Here is an 18,141-nt window from a genome sequence, read left to right on the forward strand (position 1 = left end):
CTAGTGGATATAGTGAGCCTAGGGAAGTACCTGATGTACACTATTAGGTACTGTTAAATATTCATACTTAATCCTCGTCACAACATTGTAAAATATTTATATGGTTTTCCCTACTTAATAGTTAAGGAATTACGAATTTAAGGAATTTCATTTGTCCCGGGCTAGCCACCCAGCCAGTAAGTATATAGAGAACTCACATCCTGTCAGTGCTTTTTCTAAGGTGCTTTTGAATTACAGGCTAGAATAGTATGTTCTTAGTGAAGCAGGAAACCTTGGTGAAATCTAAAGCAACCAAGATACAATCTCAGGAAGAATAGAAATGGTCAGGGAAGACTTCTGTTGTATTGCCATATGTGAGAAGAAACTGCAAGTACAGAAGCGTGGTGTATCTGAAGGGAATTTGGAGACGGAAGACCAAAAGGTGTAGTCCAGATGTTTGAGTCTTTAACGAAGCCCTTTTCTCTAAAAAGCCTTTATCTCTTTGCTGTTACCAGCAAATGTAACCTCCATTACAGACAGATGGGCCCAGGAGAGGGTTGCCACCGTCCGTGAATGGAATTGGTGTTCTGGTCTATACACTTAGTGTCCACTGTGTTTGTTTAAGCAGGAGTGAGTTCCTAGAGGCCTGGTGGGTCTTGGCATTCTTGTCAGGCTACAGTCCTGGATCCAGGAAGTTGATAATGAGACCTTGGCTTCTTCCTTAAGGCCATTTCTTGTTCTGATTACTGTCTGCAGTGTTACAAAACATGTGAAAGTACTGTTCTGAAGGTGATACTAACTAAATTAGTAAGTTTGTGGGAAGACATTTTAAATTGCTTCAATTGTTGGCAGGATGACCCATCTGCAATGGACTTTGTCACCTCTGCTGCGAACCTCAGGATGCATATTTTCAGTATGAATATGAAAAGCAGATTTGATATAAAATGTGAGTCATTATATACTTTAGTTGTACTACCTAAAATTCTAAGTTACTCTTTTTTAACAGGTAAACATATTCATCTTTGTTTTTCAGCAATGGCAGGCAACATTATTCCTGCTATCGCTACCACTAATGCAGTGATTGCTGGGTTAATAGTACTGGAAGGATTGAAGATTTTATCAGGAAAAATAGACCAGTGTAGAACAGTGAGTATTCTATTTGCATTTTTTATGCAAATTTAAAAAAAACTATTATTATTATTTAAGTAAGTTCTGTGCTCAGTGTGGGCCTTGAATTCTTGACCATGAGGTCAAGAGTTACATGTTCTGCCAACTGAGCCAGCCAGGGTCCCCTGTCCAGCTTCTTTTTAATAGTAGTCTATGGTACCTGGGTGGCTTAGTGTGTTGAGCATCTGTCTTCAGCTCAGGTCATGATCCCAGGATCCTGGGATGGAGTCCCACATCGGATCCCTGCTAAGCAGGGAGTCTGCTTCTCCCTCTGCCTCTGCACCCCAGCTGCCCACCCCTCCCCGCTGCGTTTATACTCTCTGTCTCATTCTCTCTCAAATGAATAAATAAAATATTTTTTAAAAATAGTAGTCTATACTTCAGGGGGAAAAAAGTAACTTATAAAAAGCACATTAAACAGATCATTTAAGGGGAACCTGAGTGGCTCCTCTGTTGGTTAAGCCTCTGCCTTCACCTCAGGTCATGATCCTAGAGTCCTGGGATCGAGCCCCATGGGACGGGCTCCTTGCTCAGTGAGGAGCCTGCTTCTCCCTCTTCCTCTGCCATTACTTCCTGCTTAAGCACTCAAGTGCTCTCTCTCTCTCTCTCTCTCTCTCTCTCTCTCTGTGTGTCAAATAAAATCTTTAAAAAACAAACATCATTTAAAAAGTTAAAACAGGGGCGCCTGGGTGGCTCAGTGGGTTAAGCCGCTGCCTTCGGCTCAGGTCATGATCCCAGGTCCTGGGTTCGAGCCCCACATCGGGCTTTCTGCTCAGCAGGGAGCCTGCTTCCTCCTCTCTGTCTGCCTCTCTGTTTACTTGTGATTTCTCTCTGTCAAATAAATAAATAAAATCTTAAAAAAAAAAATAAATAAAAAGTTAAAACAATAAAATTGATTAAAGCAGTGGGAAAACCATTGTTCCAGTTATCTTGTGAGTTTATGTGTAAGTAAGCTTCCTGGAAATTATAGCAAAAAGGAAAACATTTGTTTCTCTCATTTTTGTCTGAGCTAGTCAAGCTAGTTTTGTCAAGCTAGTTTGCTTCTAACATTTGCAGTTTTACTGAATTCTTGCCAGCTTAGTGATTCAAAAAACTTTTTTCTTTTTTTTTTTTTAATTTTTTATTTATTTGTCAGAGAGAGAGAGAGAGATCACAAGTAGGCAGAGACAGAGGGAGAAGCAGGCTCCCTGCCGAGCAAGGAGCCCGATATGGGACTCGATCCCAGGACACTGGGATCATGACCTGAGCCGAAGGCAGCCGCCCAACCAACTGAGCCACCCAGGCATCCCTCAAAAAACTTTCTTAGAAAAATTGTAGCCAGTACTTTTGCTCTTGTTTAGGTTCTCCTTTGTACTACAATGTTGAAATGACCAGTAACTACCTCCTCTGCAATGGTAGTACTCCTACTTTTTAGTGCCATTATTGATAAACTCTGAAAATATCTTACATTGTTGGGGCATCTGTGGGTGGCTCAGCTCAGGTCTTGATCTCAGGGTTGTGAGTTCAAGCCCCACGTTGGGCTTGAAGTTGGGCTTGGAGCCTACTTTAAACAACAAAAACCTTTTGTTTTCATGAAATGTTGGGATGAAGGACTATAGAATCATTGCCAGTCTGTCATCTTCATTTGGTTTGCTGTTTAAATTTTTTTTGGCTGTCATTTTTTTTTTTTAAAGATTTTATTTATTTGACAGACAGAGATCACAAGTAGGGAGAGAGGCAGGCAGAGAGAGAGTAGGAAGCAGGCTCCCTGCTGAGCAGAGAGCCCAGTGTGGGGCTCGATCCTAGGACCCTGAGATCATGACCTGAGCCAAAGGCAGAGGCTTTAACCCACTGAGCCACCCAGGCGCCCCTGGCTGTCATTTTTTTTTTTTTTAACTTCTTTTTGATTTCTAATTTATAGTAGCCTGAGTTGTCCTGTGGCTACTGTATGCATCCCTTTGAGCTCACAAACAGTATTTGTCGAATTTATTAAAATGTCTGTTTCCTATAGCATCCTTCTTGTTTCTTTGCTTACTGAGCTTTGTCCTTCTCTTGGGTTAGTGACGTTTATGCCTGGTTTTTTTGGTTCCCACTTATGTAGTGGATGTTAGGATGGAGTAACAATTTAACCTGCATGTTAATGTTTTGTTTATTTTCCTGTTGATTTCCCTTAGCACAGTTACCTTCCCAGTGAAGCCTCAGGTCAAATCTGTTCTCCCATTGAACCCTGCCTCTGGCTCTGATAGCAGTGACTAACTACTAGCAGTACTGGTACAGGAGCCCTCCCCCCAGCACTTACTGCCTCGCACAGGATTTACTTCATTAAAATTGGGGACTCCCCCCAAAAAAAAAAAATTGGGGACTCCATAGGGTTCCTCTTTAGAATTAAGTCATCTTAGCAGGACCACACTTAACGGTCATCAAGAAATGAGACTTTGTGTATTTGCTTCCAGCATTCCTCTGACATTTTTTTGTATTAATCTTGCTATTGTTTGCCAAACTTTGTAGTAATATGAGGCTGGTTCCTTTTTACAATTTTTTTTTTTTTTTTTTTTTTTTAGTGCTGTTTTAAAAAATTTGCATTGGCTTTTAGTTTTTGTGTGGGTACCAGGGAAATGGTAAATAGGTGCTAATACTGCCTGAAGTACATTATGTTTTCTCATAATTAATAAACGTTTATGTCGTAATCATAGACAACTTGAAAAGAAAGGCAGCATGTTGGTTCCGTACATCTGTGAAAGCATTATCCTTAATTGGAGAAGTAAGTGTATTGCTTTTGAGAAGTTGGCTTCATATTGATAAGAACAACCACTAGGAAGACACCCAAAAATTGTTTTAGTGTGCTACCAAGGATGAGTACAGCTAGGCCCTTACTTTTGCTAAATTAGTTTGCAGAATAGTTTAGTTGTTAGTACAAGATTTCTTTTCAGTAAGCACAGCCTTTCACATGGCAGCTAATTAGAAAAGAAAGTTGAAAGATCAGGCTCTTATTAAAAAGGCCATGATTTGGGGCGCCTGGGTGGCTCAGTGGGTTAAAGCCTCTGCCTTCAGCTCAGGTCATGGTCTCAGGGTCCTGGGATTGAGTCCCCGCATCAGGCGCTCTGCTCAGCAGGGAGCCTGCTTCCCCCGCCCTCCCACTCCTGCCTGCCTCTCTGCCTACTTGTGATCTCTCTCTCTGTCAAATAAATAAAATCTTTTTTTTTTTTAAGGCCATGATTTTTCTTCCGTTTTTTTCCAATCTAAAAGGGAATATTTAAGTTATTTTTTTATTAGCTGTACAGTAAAGAAGATGGTGGACGTTAGGTTGTATGGTATATAAAATCGTAACTCAGATTTGTGGATTCTGCATGTATTTTTTCTCCTCCAAAGATTTTTTTGAATAAACAACCAAACCCAAGAAAGAAGCTTCTTGTGCCTTGTGCACTGGATCGTCCTAACCCTAATTGTTACGTATGTGCCAGCAAGCCAGAGGTGACTGTTCGGCTAAACGTCCACAAAGTGACTGTTCTCACATTACAGGATAAGGTAAGTGCAGGGGCTGGTTCTCTTCCACAAGGTTTGTCTGTTTTCCTTTCCTAAAAACAGGAAACCTAGGTTCCCTTCTGCTTGATAGTGTTAGTGTGTTAACAAACTAAAAGCCACGTAATGATTCTGAAAGATTCTGACTACTAAAGTGCGTTGCTCTGATATTCTAGGTTGCTTTACTGTCTGGGTTCCTACTGGTTTTTCAGTCTGTGGTTCCAGAGTGTGTGCCTCACATCCCAGAAAGGAATAGATGAATTTGGATGGAATGTGCACCACGGGTGGTACAGACATGATACAGTGTGTTGGCGAGTGAGAGACACTTTGTCCCCAGATAGTGTGCAATTTCTGTGTTTCCTGACAGGCAGTATCCTTAAACGGTCTGGTGATGGTCCTGATTCTAGTGTGTTAAGTTGACCTCTTATGACATGCTGCATTTGTGGATCTGGATTCACCAGTAATAGATCTCTGGAGTGAAGGAAATGGAAGTTTAGGATGTGATCTGGTCCTTAGGTTCCTTCTAAATTAGTTTAGATTAGTTTCTCTGTAAATGGCCCACATGGGTTCCACTTCTCACTTTTGGCATCACTTCAGATTGCTCTCTGTTAATCCCCATCGTCATGTTTCATATTTATATGACATGGGGGAGATAGATTCTTATGGCCCAGACTGCTTAAGAGGGAGAAAAAGCTTTTCTCCCAGAACTGATTGCATAGGGCAGATTGATTTGAACTTATGCTTCTTGGAGAAGCAACAGGATTTGGTATACTGGCCAGCAGAGGGTGATTGCCCCCACTGCTTTCTTAAGAAATAATTATAGTTGGTACATAGTCATTCTTGAGCTTAAAGGCAAGCCCACTATTTGTGGGATAATGAGACTTTTAAAGAATTCCTCTGTTATTTTTAAGAGCAGATAGTATTTGACAGATTACTCCTGATCCATCTTGGAATTTAAAGAGATGGAACTTGGGAAGAGAAAAACTATCCGAGAATCAGTTTTATGAGAAGTTTTCCACCTACAAAACATCTGCAAATACAGGATTGGCGTAGAGACTAAGACGAAATATGCCAAGTGTCTAGCTCAGTCTAATCTGTAGGGAAGGACAAAGTACTAAGAGCCAATCAAGAGTTGTCAGTCTCCCGTTTGGAGGAAGTTTTATCTGAACTTTATCAGTGGTTATACGTGGGGGTGGATGGTGGGCAACATGGGTATGGAGTAATTTGGTGAATTTCCAGTGCTTTCCTGCATACCCTGACATTTCTTAAAGAATGGCTTTGCCCCTTTCCAATGGAAGGGAAAGTAAGAGCCTTTATGGGAAAATGTGTGTTTTTTTTTTTTATGGTCTTTAGCTATATATATTAATATTTTGAATCTTTTTTTCTTATAGATAGTGAAAGAAAAATTTGCTATGGTAGCACCTGATGTCCAAATTGAAGATGGGAAAGGAACAATCCTAATATCTTCAGAAGAAGGAGAGACAGAAGGTATCATGCATCGTGTTTATTCACTCCCCTGGTTTGGGTGGAAACTGTATCCATGAAGACATAACATTAGTTTGTCCATTTACCGTACATGTTATTCAGTATCACAGCTGAAGGGGCAATATTTGGTCATGAAAGTGTGCTCCCCAGGTGGCACTGCCTTGCTGGGATCACCACAGTTCCAGGTTTGGGGCTCCCATGTTGTCAGGGTATCTCAGGGGCTGTTTCTTGAGAACCCAGTGCATAGTTAGGTTTACAGTGACCCTGATGCTCTTCTCCACTAACAAGGAACCACCTTGCCTGTATCATGGATCCTGGGAGTTAAAGTAGTAATGAGAAGATTGCCCTGACCGTTAGGGTAGGAAGGGTAATTTAAGGCTATGAAGTGTTTCATCCAAGAGTAGAGAAAGAAGCCTTGATAGCCTGCTGTAGAGCAGAAAGTAGTGCTGAAAAAACCACCACCCACTTTTGGCTTTCTAGGCTTTCCTTTTCAAAAGTTCAAGCAGGTCAGGGCGCTTGGGTGTACAGTTGGTTAACCATCCAACCATTGGTCTGGGCTCCGGTCATGATCGCGGGTTTGTGGGTTTGAGCTCTGCGTCAGCCTGTGTGCTCAGCACAGAGTCCGCTGGGATTTTCTCTCCCTTTGCCTCTGCCCCTCCCACTTGTACTCTCTCTCTCTCTCTAAAATAAATGAATCTTTTTAAAGAAGTTCAAGCATGTCATCCTTTTTGTTAATGTATTTGTTGTACAAAGTACAATGCATTTGATTCTTTTTTTTTTTTTTTTTTAAGATTTTATTTATTTGACAGACACGGCGAGAAAGGGAACACAAACAGGGAGTGGGAGAGGGAGAAGCAGTCTTCCTGCCAAGCAGGGAGCCTGATGTGGGGCTTGAATCCAGGATCTTGGGATCATGACCTGAACTGAAGGCAGACACTTAACGACTGAGCCACCCAGGCGCCCCGCATATGAATCTTTTTAAGCTTTCTTAGAATTGGTTATCGTTATGTTCCCTTCAGACTGCACTAGTCAGTCTGGTTAGACTTAGATGTTCCCATACCTCTTTGGTCACTTTGGCAGCTCATCTCTTTGGGCTTCTGTTTTATTTGATTTTGCCACATCCCTAATTTTGTCAGTGTACCATTACTTTTTTTTTTTTTTTTTTTTTTTTAAGATTTTATTTATTTATTTGACAGAGAGAGATCACAAGCAGGCAGAGAGGCAGGTAGAGAGAGAGGAGGAAGCAGGCTCCCTACCGAGCAGAGAGCCCAATGCGGGGCTCGATCCCAGGACCCTGAGATCATGACCTGAGCCGAAGGCAGTGGCTTAACCCACTGAGCCACCCAGGCGCCCCGTGTGTACCATTACTTTTAAAATCTGGACGCACTCTTTTCACCAAATACTTGATGTATTTATTCACACATTTTTTTCATTGGCCATTTTACTTATTTAGGACACTTTGCCAGATCCTGATGGGATTAATCAAATGTCAAGCTCTGGGGCAGCTGGGCGGCTCAGTGGGTTAAAGCCTCTGCCTTCGGCTCAGGTTATGATCCCAGGGTCCTGGGATCGAGCCCCACATTGGGCTCTCTGCTCAGCAGGGAGCCTGCCTCCTCCTCTCTCTCTCTGCCTGCCTCTGTGCCTACTTGTGATCTGTCAAATAAATAATAAATTTTTTAAAAGTCAAGCTTTTTTTTTTTTTTTTTTTTAAAGATTTTATTTATTCGTTTGACAGAAGAGAGCGAGAGAGCACAAGCAGGGGGAGCAGCAGAGGGAGAGGGTGAAGCAGGCTCTCTGCCGAGCAGGAAGCCCAATGTGGGGCTTGTCCCCGAACCCCGGGATCATGACCTGAGCCGAAGGCAGACGTCCAACCATCTGAGCCACTTAGGCGCCCCAAATGTCAAGCCTTTACATTAAAACCTAGTGTCGGGATTCTTGACTGTTGTTTTTTGTCCAGAAAATGTTTGCGCTACTAAGTCATGAGAAATTCGAGGCTATGTTTTGGATAGGTAGTAGTCTATTTAAAGAATCTAGTTGAGTATTTAAGCCCCATTTTAGCCAGCTCTCTTCATAACACACAAAGTTTATCCATGACTATACATTCTCTCCTTCATTCTGTGGTTCTGGCCAGCTCTTTCAAATGTTAGGACTTTAAAAATGGAAACTTGTCAAGAATCTCTGTGGCTTAGGGGCGCCTGGGTGGCTCAGTGGGTTAGAGCCTCTGCCTTCAGCTCAGGTCATGATCCCGGGGTCCTGGGATCGAGCCCCACATCGGGCTCTCTGCTCAGCGGGGAGCCTGCTTCCTCTTCTCTCTCTCTCTGCCTGCTTCTCTGCCTACTTGTGATCTCTGTCAAATAAATAAATAAAATCTTTAAAAAAATTTGTTAAAAAAAAAAAAGAATCTCTGTGGCTTAAATCTCTGGGCCTTTTCTGCAAAATACATGTGCTGCTGAGGGTGTGAGCATTTGTTCAGGGTTCTGTGTTATAGGTCTAGTCTTAGGTATTTATAATTCAAGAGTGAATAAGGCAGCAGTCCCTGTTTTACAGTACTTGACAGCCTGGAAGGAAAGGAGAGGTGATCAACAAGTGGATTTACTACAACCTGAGAAATAACGATAGGAACAGTGTGTGTAAAGTAGGAGTTACAGCCTTGTGAAGAGAGAAGGGTCACAGGAGAGAGGACTTCTGGGCCGGTTCTTAAAGATGGGAATGGGCCGGTTCTTAAAGATGGGAAGGTCCTCTGGGCAGAGAAGGCAGTATCTGTCCGTAGGCAGAATCAACGGCCTTTATAAACATAAGAGGCTTTTGGCACGGCCAGTTACTTGTTTCACTGGAAAGTGGTATTCCGCAGGGTTGCCAATGCTGGCACAGCAAGAGGGATTTCTGTGGCATACATGCGGCGTGTGTTTGTTATCCTCTTCCTCCAGAGCCCTGCTCTCACCAGGGCTTATAACCAGGGAAGTAATATATTACCTTCTGGCATAGTCTGCAGAGGGGGAGTTAAGCATGTGAAAGAGGAAGCCGGGAGCTCTTTAGGAAGAAAAAAATGAAAATAGTGAGGGATGTTTACTGAGGCATTAGCAGATGACGTAGTTGAGTTTGGGAGTCAGAGCTCACGGGCCAGGTGAGGAAAAATAGCGTTGTTGCGGTGATACAGGACTGTCCCCAGGAGTATGAATTAGAGATGATGCTAATTGACCAGGATAGAATGAATGCACGGTAACTATTCCTCTTTCAAACATGTTGGGTCTGAGGAGTTTGTAGTGAGTGGACAATGTGTGAAAGGGCTTAAGGATGGAAGTCTGGGTAAGAACTATCATTCTCTAAAGGTACTCCAGGTAGATTAAGAAGTTAAAATAAGAAATCTGTAGGGGCATCCCGGTGGCTCAGTCAGTAGAACATGCAGCTCTCAATTTCTGGGTTGTGAGTTTGAGCCCCACATAGGGCATAGAGTTTACTTAAAAAAAAGAAAGAAAGGAAGAAATCTGTAAGAGAATTAGAAACTGTCTGTAGTTTCTGGGTTTCAGGGTCAAGAAGGGAGGATTCTTTTTTTTTTTTTTTTTTTTTTTCTTTCAAGATTTTATTTATATATTTGAGAGAGCGCATGAGAGGAGAGAGGTCTGCAGGAGAAGGAGACTTACTGCTGAGCAGAGAGCCCTACTGGGACTCAATCCCAGGACTCCAGGATCGTTACGGGAGCTGAAGGCAGTTGCTTAACTAACTGAACCATCCGGGCACCCTGGGAGGATCCTTTCTAACCATTTTCCTTATAAACAACAAAAGAAATCACAAAAACCCAACAAAGAAAAAGAGGTAATTAGATTATCTAGAAAAGTCACATAAATTTAATGATAATTAGAATTTATTTATTTATTTTAGATTTTATTCATTTATTTGAGAGAGAGCATGAGAGGAGAAAGGTCAGTGGGAGAAGCAGACTCCCTGCCGAGCAGGGAGCCTGATGTGGGACTCGATCCCGGAACTCCAGGATCATGACCCAAGCCAAAGACAGTCGCCAAACCAACTGAGCCACCCAGGCGCCCAATAACTAGAATTTAAAATGGAATCTACTGGGGCGCCTGGGTGGCTCAGTGGGTTAAGTCTCTGCCGTTGGCTTGGGTCCTGGTCTCAGGGTCCTGGGATCGAGCCCCGCATCGGGCTCCCTGCTCATTGAGGAGCCTGCTTCCCACCCTCTCTCTGCCTGCCTCTCTGCCTACTTATGACCTCTCTGTCATATATATATATATGTATATATATAAATGTATATATGTATATATATATATGTATATATATATATGTATATATATAAATAAGTATATTTATATATATACATATATATATATATACATATATATATATATATATAAATAAGTTAAGTACGTACGTAAGTAAGTAAAATGGAATTTACTTAGTCTGTGCCAGGCACTACATAGGTAAACAGGTTTTATGCATTCTGTGCCCCTCGTGGAGCAAATACTCATTAAAGCGCAGTCTGTCATGAAGATGGGGTGAAACTGGGAGCCAAGTGAGTAAGCACTTCATTTTGTAAGTGTCACTTGAGTGCTTTTACAGGTCAAGAGAAGAGCATTTGAATGTGCAGGAGAGAAAGGATAATTAAGACAGAAAAACTCAAAAATAGGGAGGAGGAGGTGGTGACATCAGAAGTTTGGTTGGAGGAATTGTTCTTCGTCAGAGTATTTACAATCCATGTGGCAAAGGCTTATTGAGTGCCAGTGGGTGTTAGCCGCTGTGCTGCATGAAGCAGAAGTGACACGTGGAAGCTAAAGCTAGATTGGAGGGATTATTTCTGGGAGGTCCCAGAGGCTCGCCATTGAGAAATGTTGAAAAATGGAAAATCCTTTCAAATCAACAAAGTTTTCTCTGAATTATAGAATTTGCTGAAAAGTAGTTTGTTGAAATTGGCCTGGATAACTTCTTTGCAAGTAAAACATATTTTGAACAACTCCAATTTGTTCTTTAGCTCCTCCGGGATTCCAAATTAATTTGGTGTGAATGGGAGAATGTTGCCAGAACTTCTCACAGTTTGGTTCTTTTTAACCAGTTTTAGTAGTTGAATATTCTTCATTCAGAGTTGAATTTCTAAGTGCCTAATATTTTGGTGGATTAGTTTGGTAGAGCCACCATTCCAGAGTACACAGGGTGACTTAAATAATAGAAATTTATTTCCTTGGGGCGCCTGGGTGGCTCAGTGGGTTAAGCCTTTGCTTTCAACTCAGGTCATGGTCTCAGGGTCCTGGGATTGAGCCCCACATCGGGCTCTCTGCTCATTGAGGGACCTGCTTCCCCTTTCTCTGCCTGCCTCTCTGTCTACTTGTGATCTCCCTCTTTGTTAAATAAAAAAAATTTTAAAGAAAAAAAGAAAGAAAAACATTTGTTTTCTCATAATTCTGGCAGCTGTGAGTCATTCAAAATGTCCACAGGCTCGCTTTCTCTTGAGGGGGTTCTTACAAGAATTCTGGTTAGGTTGATTTAGGGCCTACCCTAACAGCCTCATTATAACTTAATCACCTCTTTTAAAAAGCACTGTCTCCAAATACAGTGACGTATGCTGGGGTTAGGGCTCCAACATATGACTTTGAGGGAGTGACCTGATTCAGCTTATAGTAGGGGTTTAATCTTTTTTAAACTACTATGACTGCTCCATGGAATATATAACTGAAGTATCTAAATTCCTTTCCAATTTCTTAGCTAATAATCACAAAAAGCTGTCAGAATTTGGAATTAGAAATGGGAGCCGGCTTCAAGCAGACGACTTCCTTCAGGACTACACTTTATTGATCAACATCCTTCATAGGTAGGAACTATTAATATTTTAAGTCTAAGATAATATTTGAATATAAAAACTTAAACTGGAGAAAAAATATTTTCTTACCTTAAGCCCTACTGTTCATTTGAAGCCATGAAGTGTATTTACTTGAGTTGGCTACTAAGTTCCCTGAGGCTTCACCTACAGATTCATTAGAAGAAAGGAAGAAATCTTTCTCCCAGTAGACAAATATTTCATTAGTGATATATAACAATACCAAGACATTTAAAAATTATCCTATAGAGATTTTTGAATCATGTATTTTTTTCTTCTTCTTTGATTTAATGTCCTGCCCATTTTTATATAAAAAAGCATTCTTGTGCTTGCGTTACGGAGTATTTGCACGTATTTAACAGAGGACAGATGGCCCTCCAACTGAGTATGATTAGCTGTTGAGTCAGGTGCATTTTGGTGCACTGCTCCCACTGATACACCTCAGCTACACCCTGACTTGGGACTTTTCGGGTACCATCCCAGCAAACAAATGTGAAGGGAGTTGCCATTAGCATCCAGTTGTTTTGCCAATATTGCCATCTCTCTGTGAACTTGAAGCTTATGTAGTTGTTTGGAGAATATCACATTGTAGTACTTGGTTGGTTTCTAAAAAGCACAGAATGACAGGAAAGACTGAATGTGACTTAGTAAGTATGAGTTTCCCAGAGTTAGACAGTTGAGTCAAAAATAGGTATTGCTAGGGAGTCATCTCTGGCTTCAGACGCCACTGGATGCCGGTGGTGTGCTTGTGTTCAGTTATATAAGAGAAGACAATGGAAGGACATGTACAATAAAATGGGAATATATCAGATGGTGTCTAAAGAGGAGGCATAATTAGGGGTTTTTTTATCATATTTTTTAGCGCTCTGGGAACAGAAACCCCCTTATAACATGTAAGTCTTTGGCTTGACTTTCATGCATTAAACTTTCATACATGTTTTTGGGACCTCATTACAAAAGCAGGGTGTTGCTGGTAAAGATGGGGGGACCCAGAGTCCATGGAACCTCCCTATTCCTAAAACACCAGATGGCTCTGGTCAAGAGCAGTGTGTGTAGAATCTTTAAACATGGTAGCTGAAGAAATAATGCCTAAGAGCTAGATTGGGTCACAGAGTTTTGAAGTCCATTTTCTGCTCTAGCAGTAAAAGTTGTGTAATTTTTTTTTTCTGTAATATTTTTTAAAGACCTTTTCCTTGATTTGAAGGGGCAGTGGTATTGACCGTTTGAATTATCACAAAAATTTGTTATGTGCAGTCCTATTTTTCATGTTATCAGCTCTTTGAAAATCGGGCTCTGTTTGCTGTGTACATAGTATGTGCACTGAGAGCTTTGAGGAGCAGTGTCTCTGCTGTGCCTTTGCTATTGTAAATAGTCGCGTGGTCCAGTTTCACAGTGTGGTGTTCTTTTACAGTGAGGACCTAGGGAAGGATGTTGAATTTGAAGTTGTTGGTGACGCCCCAGAAAAAGTGGGGCCCAAACAAGCCGAAGATGTTGCCAAGAGCATGACCAATGGCAGCGACGATGGAGCGCAGCCTTCCACGTCCACTGGTGAGTCGTGGCCCCAGTCAGCCAGCGCCCTGTTAATACCCACCGAGCGGGCTGCTGCGTAGAAATGAACTGTGGTTATTTGATGAGTTTGACCATAAAACAGAAATCCATAGGACTCTTGCAGGTGTGTATTGATTTGGCATTGTTTTAATGGAGCTCTGAATATAGGAACCCTGAAGACATTTAAGAATGGGAAATTCTATGGAAAATAGGAACTGTTCTTTTTTGTTAGTGGGTTTTTACAACTGGAAAATATCAGTGAATTTGCTAGTGCATGAGGACGCTTCATTCTTTGTAGCAGTAGTTTTGGATTTGGGGTGCCTGTTGTATTTAGGGGAAACAAATCAGTGCACCTATTTGGAGTGAACAGATGCTGTAAGTATAGGATTTTTCGGGCGCCTGGGTGGCTCAGTGGGGTAAGCCTCTGCCTTCAGTTCAGGTCATGGTCTCAGGGTCGTGGGATCAAGCCCCACATCATGCTCACTGCTCAGCGGGGAGCCTGCTTCCGCCTCTCTCTCTGCCTGCCTCTCTGCCTGCTTGTGATCTCTCTTTCTCTGTCAAATAAATAAATCTTAAAAAAAAAAAAAAAAAGTACAGGATTTTAGCATTTCACAGTTTTCTCGGAACCATTATAACTTTGGTAAAGTGCATCAGAGGCTCTGTTTCCCTGGGTTTTCTGTGCTAGTGCTTGATGCTTTACTGTGTACTCAGATTGGGATGTTTCCTACCTACTCATGTCCCACAACAGCCCCCCTTCCTTCATTCTTTACTTAGGAAACTAAAAGTTATCAACTTTTTTACTACTATATTTCCATTTCTTTAGCCATGTGTCTTTGGTATTCTTTGGAATATGATTGTTCTTGGTTCTTATATTCTCAGAGAATTTTAAAGATGGACTTTGAGACTAGCTAGAGTGTGGTCCACTTATGAGCCATGGGTTCATGACCTTTCCCCCCCTCCAAAAATAGAAAAGAGAAAGGGACTATGGTAGTTTTTAAAAAGTCATTAATTCAAAATGTGCATTGCTTGATCCCTTACTGTGGGTCGGTTTGGGAGGCTTTAGCAACGAGTAAGATAGGTAGGTACTCTGCCTTTGCTTTGGCGTGGGCATGGTGGGTGCGTTGGGGGTGGTACATGAAACCAGCTGTGGTGTAAGGTTATGAGCATGTATGGTAGAGCCCACTGCGTGGATTTGAATCCCAGCCTTATCCTCTGCTATTGTGTGACCTTGGGCAAGTCAATCTCTGTAGGTCAGTTTCCTTTTCTGGAAAACGGATAATAATGTTATCTTCTTTATAGGGTTGTTGTGATGATTAAATGAGTTGTTATATGCAAAATGCTCAGAACAGTTCCTGGCACATTGTAAGTGCTATATATATGTTGTTGTCGTTGTTTTATTATTATTACCATCACTACCAGTATTAGGATATGCACCCTCCCCTTTTCTGTTGGAGAAATAGAAACAAAGAGCTATAAGAATTTGAGTTCTATAATGCTTGTTACAATTTTTTGTTTAAATTAGAAAACAGATTGGTGCTTGTTACAGAAAACATTAAAACTACAGTAATGTGGGGGCGCCTGGGTGGCTCAGTGGGTTAAGCCTCTGCCTTCAGCTCAGGTCATGATCCCAGGGACCTGGGGTTGAGCCCCACATTGGGCTCCCTGCTCAGCAGGGAGCCTGCTTCCCGCTCTCTCTCTCCCTGCCTCTCTGCCTACTTGTGATCTCTCCCTGTGTCAAATAAATAAAATCTTTTTAAAAACCCACAAAACTACAGAAATGTGTAATGTATAAAGTGAAGGTTCCATGAGGGTAGCCTACCATTCTTAAGTTTGGTATATATTAGAGATGCCAGCTCTTCACTTTCATAAAATATTAGTGAATCACTAGTAACTCCCACACTTTTAACCATTTTTTCCCCTTTTTTCTGAAATAAGCACAAGAGCAAGATGATGTGCTCATAGTTGATTCAGATGAAGAAGGTCCTTCAAATAATGCTGACATCAGTGAAGAAGAGAGAAGTCGCAAGAGGAAATTAGATGAAAAGGAGAATATCAGTGCAAAGAGGTCCCGCACAGAACAGACAGAAGAGCTCGATGATGTTATAGCATTAGATTGAACAGAAATGCCTCTAAACAGAACCCTCTTACTGCAGTAGGTCATCTGGGCAGAACCAGGTTATTTGTTATGTCCTTTGTTCCAAAGGGAAAAATTGACACCAGTGGCTTGAAGATGATTCTTCTCCCTTTGAAAGCATTCATTTTGCTAGAACAATTAGAAACATTGCGGTATGCTGTATTGAAAGTAGGAATATAGTTTTAAAGCCCTTTGAACAAAGTGTGTGCATAACCAGTCATCAGATGAAACAACACAATGCATGTTGCCTTTTTAATGTAAATACCCTTAGGTATCATTTAACAGTTTTAAAATATTGTGGTTTAGTAAAGTTGATACCTGGTTATAAATATTACGCCTTTATTTTTGGTTAGAAGAAGAATTATTTTTAGCCTAGATCTAACCATTTTCATACTCTTAACTGACTGAAACAGATTCAAAGAAGTATCAAGTGCTATGCATTGAAATGTGTTTTTAAATGTTAACTGGCACTATGTATATTAATGTAAAACAATGTTAATTTACTCAAGTTTTCAGCTTGTACTGCCTGGTATGTCTGTGTAAGAAGCCAATTTTTGTGTATTGTTACAGTTTCAGGTTATTTATATTTGATGTTTTGTAGAACTCAAATACGACTATACTGTACTTATGGACCAAATAAATGCCATCTGCATACTTGTTACACATGCCTGCAAAGTTCACGTTTCTGCGGCCTTATCGGGTTTATATATTACTGCAGGCATGCTAAACTCTTTCCTTCTAAAGAGTTAACTCATAGTGGATGTGAAGGTTAAATGATCTCCACTGTTTGCCACAGATAAGTACTTTCTAAAATAAAACTTTTAATGGCATTGTTACTTTTTAAGTTTGGTGGTAAACAACTGGCCTTCTGTTGAGAACAGTAAGTGATCTTTGCCCAGCCCCAGGAACTTAGAACCTTGGATTTGAGATTCCGGAGCAGGGGGGAGTCTTCATTCTGCAGTCTTCTCTGGGTTGCCCCTCCCCATCCCCACCCCTGATTCGTCAGAGTCCCTTCTCGAGTGTACCATTTAGGGCCCAACTCCAACCTACAGAAGTGGCCAGAACAGTCCTGGATGGATCAGCACCCATGTCTCTGCCTTGGACCTCAGCGGGCCTTGGCCCTTAGGGTACTCTCCTCACACAGATGTGCCTTGGGTTTTCAGATAACAGAAACCCCTGAAGCTGTTTAACCACCCCCCCCCCATTCGATACCCTCAGCCTTTGGTGGTTTTGGCTATAGTCAATTAAATTCCAAATTGTCAACTCATTAAATTTTGCTCCGTTCTGTTTCATTCTTACTCTGACACCTAGCTTATTAACTTTTGCTCCTTGTTTTGTATCATTTGTAAATTCAGCATGTAAGCAAAGCCTTCAGAAAAATCATGCTGAACAACACTCTGCCCTCAGGGGCATGCCTGCCTGATGTCTGCAGGATGGACTGACTTCCAGCCTCCAATACAGCACTGAGCGAGCTAAATCCCCGCCTACAACTATACGAGCCTATGAGGTTCACTTTGCCTTTAGATTTTTAGATGTTCCCATTTTCTTCCAGAAAAAGATCTCAAAATTACAAAACCATGTAACGGACAATAATGAATTATTCTGGAATTCCACGTCAGAAATGTTTTCAGTTAATTGGTTTGTCACTGGTGATCATGTTCAATTTTGAAATTCCATTCCTAAAACCTCACCTTGCCCTTTTAGACTCAATTATCAGTCGTTTCCAGCATTTTGTATGTTTATTTTTTTCCATTTGTATGTACATGGCAGTAAGTGCCAATTTGATCTGCAGAGATAGATTTCTGTTTTGGCAGACCAGTGGTTTTTATCTCTGCAAAAACTCTATTACTACCTTTTCCAGCAGGTTCTGTCCATTTTCTACCTGTTTTTATAAAATCTGGATTTATCAGCTATGCAGGTCTGATACATGGGTCTTGCCCAAGTAGACTAAGCAGATCCAAGCGGCCTGCAGGCTCCTGGAGCATGGACACACTTTTTAAATGTGGGCTGGTATTTGCGGTTTTCCAGTGTGAGTTGTCTTCTCAGTTGGGGAGCCACATGCAGAGCTCATCAGGGGCCTTTGCCCAGCAGCTCTACCCTGAAATACAGTCTGACAAACCGGTCTTCCAGCCTTAATGGGCACAGTCTGCTGACTCAAGTTTACCTATCTGTTGTCCCAAAGACGAGTCTGCATACTTGGCATGTACGAGAGGATTCAGTGTTTTAATATAGAGCCTGACCACTTGAGTCATCAATCAGGCAGGCATCAGTGGATGCCAGAACCTTCAGAAAAAGGCTGTTGAGGAACAGAATCTTGACAGTGCTCAAACGTTTCTGTACAGATAACTCGCAGAAGGAAAAAAAAAATCAACCTTTGATAATGGACTGATCTGTCACCACTGTAATCACTCACTCAAACCTGGCATCAGTGACAGCCTGACGTGTGTTTCCAAATGAGATGAGATGAAGACTAGAACAGCACCAAGGAAAAAACATGTTCACCACAACC

At 41.5% G+C, this 18,141-nt stretch overlaps 1 protein-coding gene across 1 annotated transcript in view; it reads left to right on the top strand.

Moving 5' to 3' along the window:
• UBA2 (ubiquitin like modifier activating enzyme 2) overlaps nucleotides 1–16,462 on the top strand; it is a 43,193-nt gene extending 26,731 nt beyond the window's left edge. Inside the window, exons 11-17 of the mRNA XM_047710941.1 lie at nucleotides 832–925; nucleotides 1,013–1,125; nucleotides 4,495–4,650; nucleotides 6,036–6,132; nucleotides 11,839–11,944; nucleotides 13,362–13,498; nucleotides 15,434–16,462. Of these exons, the coding sequence (XP_047566897.1) occupies nucleotides 832–925; nucleotides 1,013–1,125; nucleotides 4,495–4,650; nucleotides 6,036–6,132; nucleotides 11,839–11,944; nucleotides 13,362–13,498; nucleotides 15,434–15,615 (885 nt within the window). The 3' untranslated portion in view covers nucleotides 15,616–16,462. The remainder of the gene's footprint in view (nucleotides 1–831; nucleotides 926–1,012; nucleotides 1,126–4,494; nucleotides 4,651–6,035; nucleotides 6,133–11,838; nucleotides 11,945–13,361; nucleotides 13,499–15,433) is intronic.
• Nucleotides 16,463–18,141: the final 1,679 nt, after the last annotated feature.

The sequence above is a fragment of the Lutra lutra genome, chromosome 17 (genome assembly GCF_902655055.1).
Source record: "Lutra lutra chromosome 17, mLutLut1.2, whole genome shotgun sequence".
Taxonomy (NCBI): domain Eukaryota; kingdom Metazoa; phylum Chordata; class Mammalia; order Carnivora; family Mustelidae; genus Lutra; species Lutra lutra.